This window comes from Calonectris borealis, chromosome 22, assembly GCF_964195595.1.
Source record: "Calonectris borealis chromosome 22, bCalBor7.hap1.2, whole genome shotgun sequence".
Taxonomy (NCBI): Eukaryota; Metazoa; Chordata; class Aves; order Procellariiformes; family Procellariidae; genus Calonectris; species Calonectris borealis.
Genome location: NC_134333.1, coordinates 1409917 through 1417121, shown reverse-complemented (window position 1 = coordinate 1417121; position 7205 = coordinate 1409917). Strand labels below are relative to the sequence as shown.

The 7205-nt window shown below is 41.9% G+C and overlaps 1 protein-coding gene across 1 annotated transcript; it reads right to left on the bottom strand.

Moving 5' to 3' along the window:
* Positions 1–5353: 5353 nt before the first annotated feature.
* Positions 5354–6757, bottom strand: LOC142091707 (olfactory receptor 6X1-like). Its single transcript, XM_075171086.1, has one exon. The coding sequence runs from the start codon at positions 6323–6325 to the stop codon at positions 5354–5356; it is 972 nt and encodes a 323-aa protein (XP_075027187.1). The 5' UTR covers positions 6326–6757.
* Positions 6758–7205: the final 448 nt, after the last annotated feature.

The following is a 7205-nucleotide window of genomic DNA, read 5'->3' as shown; positions in this document are numbered from 1 at the left end:
ATTTGTTTGAAAAATAACCCTAACACAACCAATAGGTTCAGGTAGGGACAATTGGAAAGGGTAACATCCCAGGGCAAAAATGGCAAATAGACTTTTCCGAACTCCCAAGAGAAGGGGGGTATCGGTACTTGTTAGTGTTAATGGACACATTCTCAGGTTGGCCAGAAGCTTTCCCTTGCAGAACAAATAAAGCTCGAGAAGTCATCTGAGTATTGCTGAATGAAATTATACCTCGATTTGGAATACCAGCAGTAATATCATCAGATAGAGGTACTCACTTTTGCGTACAAATAGTTCAACAACTTAGCAAATGCCAGGGATTGAATGGCAGTTACATACGCTGCATCGACCCCAAGCAAGTGGACAGGTTGAGAAGATGAATCATTTGATAAACAACAACTAGCAAAAATTTGTCAAGAAATTAATCTATAATGGTATCAAGTGCTTCCCCTTGCGTTGCTTAGGATCAGAACAAAATCGAGAACTAAGGAAAACATAAGTCCTTTTGAAATCCTCTTTGGAAGGCCATAGCAATTGCAATATAGAGGCGAAGATTTGAATCAGTTAGGAGAAGGATATTTGCAACAGTATATGATTGCTCTAGGAAAACAGTTGGGCCAAATAGAAAAAGTTGCCTTAGGAACCAGAGCTAGGGGCCTAGACCAACCGGTTCACCCTTTTAAGCCAGGGGATTGGGTTTATGTCAAAGTTTTTGCAGGTCAACCGCTGGAAGAAAAGTGGAAGGGACCGTTCCAGGTGTTGCTGACAACCTTTACTGCAATCAAGATGAAGGAGCAGATACCCTGGATACACCATACTCGTGTGAAGAAAGCTCCACCTGGAGAATGGACTTCTGAGAGGACAGGACCATTAAAGTTGAAACTCTCTCGAATGCAGTAAATTACACTTGGGACTTGGATGTATTATACACTGATATTAGCTGATAGTATATCTTGGAACACTCTGTGGAGAAACTCTTCTTTTAATGTAAGCAGGGAAATGAAAGAACAGGAATGGATAATTGAGACCCCAACTCCAGAACAAAAATATTGTACCTGTGTACAATGGTGTAACCCCCCCAGAGAAATGGACAAATCAGATGCCTAACAAAGACTGATTTTGTTGGAAATTATTCTGATTGTAGTAAGACTATAAATATTGGGGGCTTAAGACCTGTTGAATCTTTTAAATGGCCGGTACCCAAAGGAAAAGGTTGGTATTGGATTTGTGGAAACAAGGCCCGCAAGGTCTTGCCACCAAATTGGTCAGGCATATGTGCTTTGGGAGCAGTGGTACCACACATTACTGTGGTTGAGAAGTTAGAATCTAAAATGTGGCTAAGAACATACCTTCGAAGAAGTAGGAGAAGTGGAAATAACCCATTAGTTGAGAAACCCACCGGGTTCCATTCTTTCGCACGATGGTTTCTGCCATGGTTAGGAGTTGGTGAATTAGAGAAAGCTATAGTAAATATATCTGCTATGATTGACAAAATTGGGAACGAAACCTCTGATGCTATAAAGGCCTTACAAGAAGAAGTGTCTGAATTGGCAGAAATAATTGTCCAGAATAGAATGGCTCTGGACATGATGTTAACCTCTCAAGGAGGAGTATGCACAATGCTAAACACAAGCTGTTGTGTATACGTAGGTCAAAGGGGTAGAATTTCTACTGATCTAGAGGAAATCTGGAAACAAACAAAAATACTTCATGAAATACAGAAGGATGACACTTCATATGGATTAGGGGGAACATTCAAATGGTTAACTTAATGGATTCCCGACCTTAGTCAATGGGTGAAAATGTTGTTAGGTATTCTTATGATTGTTATATTAGGCTTTGTTTGCATATATGTAATAGTACAGTGTTTTTGGAAATGTTGGTCTGTAATTGGAAACCAAAGTTCTGAGAGAGTGAGACTAATAGAAGAACTACAGTGAAGTTCCCCTTCTATGGTCTCAAAGGAGTTTAATTTATTGAGGGATATAGCTTTAACTATATACCCTCAAAAGAAAAGGGGGAATTGATAGGGAGCAATATCGTAAGTCTCAAACTGATGTAGTGGATATAGTTTGTTAAGATTTGTTGTTTAAAGATAGGAAACTAACAGGTGTTTTGTTTGTAGTATGTAGATAAATTGTGTATCTTGAAAGCATTGTTAGGCTCCAGTAAGCAGTAACCATGGAAACGGAACAACCTTATAAGGAAGGAAAGGAACAGTGAAGAGACATGAGATTCCTTGGTTCGAATGATGTAGATGGGTTAGGAATGCTTCATGAATAGATAGGCCGGACATTCAATAGATAAAAGTACTTGAAACTTTGTACTTTACGTTAATTAGATGGAGAAGCTAACCTTGTAGGGTGGATAGGGAAGGTATACTGGAATGAACTAGCTTGTTACAAGTGAAAAACATGTAAACCAAGCCAAGGGACTAATGGAGCATGCGTGAAGACTGAGTTCAACCAGAGGGCACTGTGATGAAGACTATCGACGACCACCAGAGGACCCTGAAAGACCACCAAAGAGCACAAGGGTGCATGTGTCGAGGACATTTGCATATGTTAATGAATCCCAGGAAATATCATGAATATTTAGATTATTTCTCAGAAATGTAATGAATATGCATACTCTAATTGCATTTAACCCCTATGGTTACGTAATTTGGCACGCACACTAGGTGGAGCGATCCCCTGTGTGTCCAGCGCTGCAATAAAGAATACCTGCTTTCTAAAACTCTAAATTGAGTCTTAGAGAGTTTTTCGGAGACTTCGTCATTTCATGACGTTGAGCCAGGAAGAAGGGAGGGGTGGGGTGAAGGTGTTTTTAGGATTTGGTTTTATTTCTCACTATCCTACTCTGATTTGACTGGTAATAAATTAAATTAATTTTCCCCAAGTTGAGTCTCTTTCGTCCATGAGGTAATTGGTGAGTGATCTCTCCCTGTCCTTACCTCGACCCACGAGCCTTTCGTTATATTCTCGCGCCCCTGTCCAGCTGAGGAGGGGAAGTGATAGAGCGGCTTTGGTGGGCACGTGGCGTCCCGTCACGAGCGGGAATGCAGGTCACAGCCCATGTGCCTGGTGCTGGCTGCTGCGGGGGGTGAGTATCTGTATCTTCCCCAAAGTGCGTGTGTGTGGAGGGTGTGTGTGTTCACCAGAAAACTTAAAGCTGGACCAGCCGGTTAGCAGGAGCCCCAGCTCCGGGCAGGGGTATCAGCTGGGCAGGGGGTTGGTGCTGGTACCTGGGTGGAGTGTGAGGTGCCAGGGGGACAACTGGGTGAGTGCTGTGTGTTTGCAGGGAGCATCAAGCTGGACCAGCCGGCAAGTAGGGGACCCATGGGGCGGGTCAGAGGGCCAGGACCTGGGCAGGGTACCAGGAGAACAGAGGGGCTGTGCCAATGCTCAGGGCACCTGCAAATGTCCATGTGGCTTGTGAACCCTGAGAGAGTCGTGTGTGTACCTGCACTAGTGGCTGCCTGTCTCTGACAGCCCCAGAGGCGGTGGGGACATGGGTGTCTGCACTTGTGTGTTATGTGGGTCCTGTGTGTCGGTGCTGTTGATGGCAGCGCCTTGGCTGTGGCAGTCTGTCTGACCGGTTGTGTCAGTGTCCTTTTGCATGTGTACATGTGTGCCCACGTGTCTCTGGGGTACACACTGAGCCTCACTACTGGCTGAGCCTGCAAAGAGGAAAGCAGCAGCCATGGCCATTGACCTGGGATGGAGACCCCGGGTCACTAAGCTTGGCTCTAGCGGCCGGGCAGGAGGAATCACCAGGCTGTGGAGCTGCTGGAGGTGGTGGCTGCTTATAACATCCCCTAACATGCATCAATCCAGATGATGAAGGTGATACCAGGGTTAAAACAGGAGTGGTCAGTAGGATTGTTAAAAGGAAAGCCTGGAGTTCCCACATGCCTATGATGAACTGCAAAAGGGTTAGTTCCCTCGGGGGGGTCTGGTTTTCCACCTTGCCTTCATAATTTTTCTGGGGAAACACTGTAAATGAGATAAATAGGGCCACTAAAACCACATCTGGTAGGTTTATGCTGATGTCTCTGAACAGGTCTGTCCATGCACATGAGTCTGATTCCCTGCCTGTTCCTATAACATATTTCCATCTGTTTTACTGCTACTTTAAAAGAACTTTTTTTTTTCAAATTATTATTCCTCAAAATAAAAACAACCATACAAGCAAGCCCATTCCTCCACCCCTTTACTTTCCTGTGTTGCAAACAGTACATACTCTTGTCTATAAGCCCACGCTTACTACCTTCTGCACGCCCTCTTAAAGCACCTATCTTGGCAGCAATTATTTTATTACACTGAGAAAGGCAAGGTCTGAGGTCAGCATTTACAGCAATGTCTACATTTCTAACACATCTGGTAAGGTTGACACTTTCAATGACTCTTCATGGTTGCTACCTACTGAGTGGGAGGTTTCCAAGGACAGAAATGCCTATAAAAACCCTTAGGGAGGTATAAAAACTCTAGCCATAATTTTAAAGGGGTTTGGTTGGTTGGTTTTTTTTTCCTTCTCAAAGGAATTCTGATCTACTTCAGAATAAAAGGCCAGAATTCCTTATGAGAAGCCATTTAGCCAGTGAATACCACCTGAGTTTGTCATTTAAAGGTGAACTGACAAGAGAGACTAAGGTGACTATCTAAATGAGGATACCTACTCTTTAGCCGAGATTAGTCTAACCATACAGGAAACATTTTCTTTAAATCTTTGTTTTAGTTCAAACAAGGATTAATTAAAGGAAATCATATGTTCCAAATGACACAGACAATCAGTTGAAGCAATGAGAGAATCAATATTCTTGATCAGGATAATCATGTCAGAAATTAGGGAGGCATTGCATATCAATCACATCAATGATGCAGAACATAACATAAATAACAAGTAGGATTGCTTATGCTGACCTATGCTGATTTTGCTATGTTAAAGGTCTGTGAGCCACAACAAACATGAACACAAACCCCTCAGCCTCATTTCAGAAGAATTAAATTTTTTAATCATAAAACGTCTCTTTCATAGTAACAAATAAATACAGGAAATGGCAGAGAGCCTTCTTATTTTTATTTTTTGCTTTGATGGATAATGAAAATAATGAATCTTTGGAAAAGACTTGGAAGCATAATCTCAGAATAAAGAAGTGGAAGAACAGGCAACCATGTATGTAAGCCAAATATTATCCACAGATCACACAGTCAGGAGGCAGTATTTCTGCCTGCCTAATCATAATCCAAGTAATCTGCCTTCTTTATAAAAATTATCGATATGTGTACTTCCCAAAGGCATTTCTAGAATCAGTTTGCTACAGGAGCCTGCAGAAAAGTCAACATTTTAGTCCTCATTCTTTAACCTCAAATATTTTATTTCTGGTCAGTGATTTTTTCAAGGCAGTCTTTACCTCTTTGTTCCTCAAAGTATAAATGAAAGGGTTCAGCAGTGGCGTTACAAGGGTGTTCAGAAGGGATACCACTTTGTTCATACTTAGTGAGACATGCCCTCTTGGCCTGACGTACATGAATATGACCGCCCCATAAAGTGTGGTGACTACAGTCAGATGAGCAATGCAGGTGGAGAAAGCTTTCTGTCTCCCAGAAGTAGATGGGATCCTCAATATGGTCAAAATGATGGCGAAGTAGGAGATGACAGTCAAAAAGGAAGTGCTAAACAGAACCAATGTAGCAACAGTGAAAATAAGCCTTTCAAGGTAGTAGGTGTCAGTGCAAGCCAGCTTCAGCAGTGGCCCAACGTCACAGTAGAAGTGATTGATGATATTGGGGCCACAGAATGGCAGTCTGAACACCAGAACAGTTTGCACAAAGACAATCAGAAAGCCACCCATCCAAGAGCCAAATGAGAGCTGAGCACACAGTTTTCCACTCATGATGGTGGTGTACTGGAGAGGGTTGCGTATTGCTATGTATCGGTCAAAGGACATGGCTGTGAGGAGGAAAAGCTCAGTAGAACCAAGGAAAAAGTGAGAGAAGCCTTGGGCTTTGCACCCAGCTACGGTGATAGACTTCCTGCCATCCAGAAGACTGGCCAAAAACTTGGGTGTAGTGGCCGAGACATAGATGATTCCCAGAAATGACAGATTTCCAAGGAAGAAATACATGGGTTTGTGGAGAGTGTTGTCATTCACCACTGTGGCAATGATGATGACATTCCCAGTGACAGTCAAAATGTAGATGACCAAGACTCCCACAAAGATCAAAACATGAACCCTTTGAAGGCTGGGGAAACCGAGAAGAATAAATTCAGTCACAAAAGTCTGGTTTTCCATCCTCTGCTTCCACTTTGTATATTTCTGCATTAATAAATATGGCAAGTAAAGGAGTGATCACAGGGGGTTTTTTATGCGAGTGAGTAGGAAAGTGGAAATATAGAGATATACATGTGTATGCGCATATAGGTATGTATACAAATATATGTATGTAAGAGACATTTTTAATTTTTTTTTTAAATTTATTTTAAAGAAACCAGGAGGTTTGAGTTCCTTATAATAGTTTTACTGCTTCATTTCTCAGTTACTTTTTCAGTTGGAAAAGTGATCTCTCTTATACTGGAAGACTCTATAGAAGACTGAAGAATTTATGATTGACAGTGATATATACTGGTAATATTCCCTCTGCCAGTTACATTTCTAAGGGTGGGAGCCATCACCCTAATTTATGTCCTCTGAAAGATGGATGTCTAGTCAAAATTAATCTAGGCTCCTACTTTGAAGCCCAGAGTACCGCCAAAAAATGATTAACCCCATCCGGATGTAGGCAACATGAACTACCTCTTACCATAGGCGTTTCTCCATCGGTTCTCCATAGCAGAACACAGGATAGCTGGATGGCAATAGTTATCCAAAAATGTATTGTTTAAAGAGAGATGAAATGTATATCACCTTTTGTATATACAAAGCCTTCATAAGTCTGTCCTGGGCGTAGCTTTATGTAAGAATCCACCCTCTTTCCAACGAATTATTTCATGCTAAAAAATAGACTATGCAGAAAATATTTTAAATCTCTGCTTTATGAAGATTTATGTCACCAGTTTTTTGTTACCTTGGTCTTTTTCATCCTCACAGGTTGTTGTCAAGCAGTCCTAAATGTAAGAAAAAGCATGAGGGTCACATCTTAAACCTATTAATTGCTCATCCATTTAGTTCTACTCCAAAAATCCCAGTACACATGTTGGGACTG

Bases quoted from the DNA above. Each gene is read 5' to 3' on its own strand.
- LOC142091707 (XM_075171086.1), bottom strand. From the start codon at position 6,325: ATGCAGAAATATACAAAGTGGAAGCAGAGGATGGAAAACCAGACTTTT.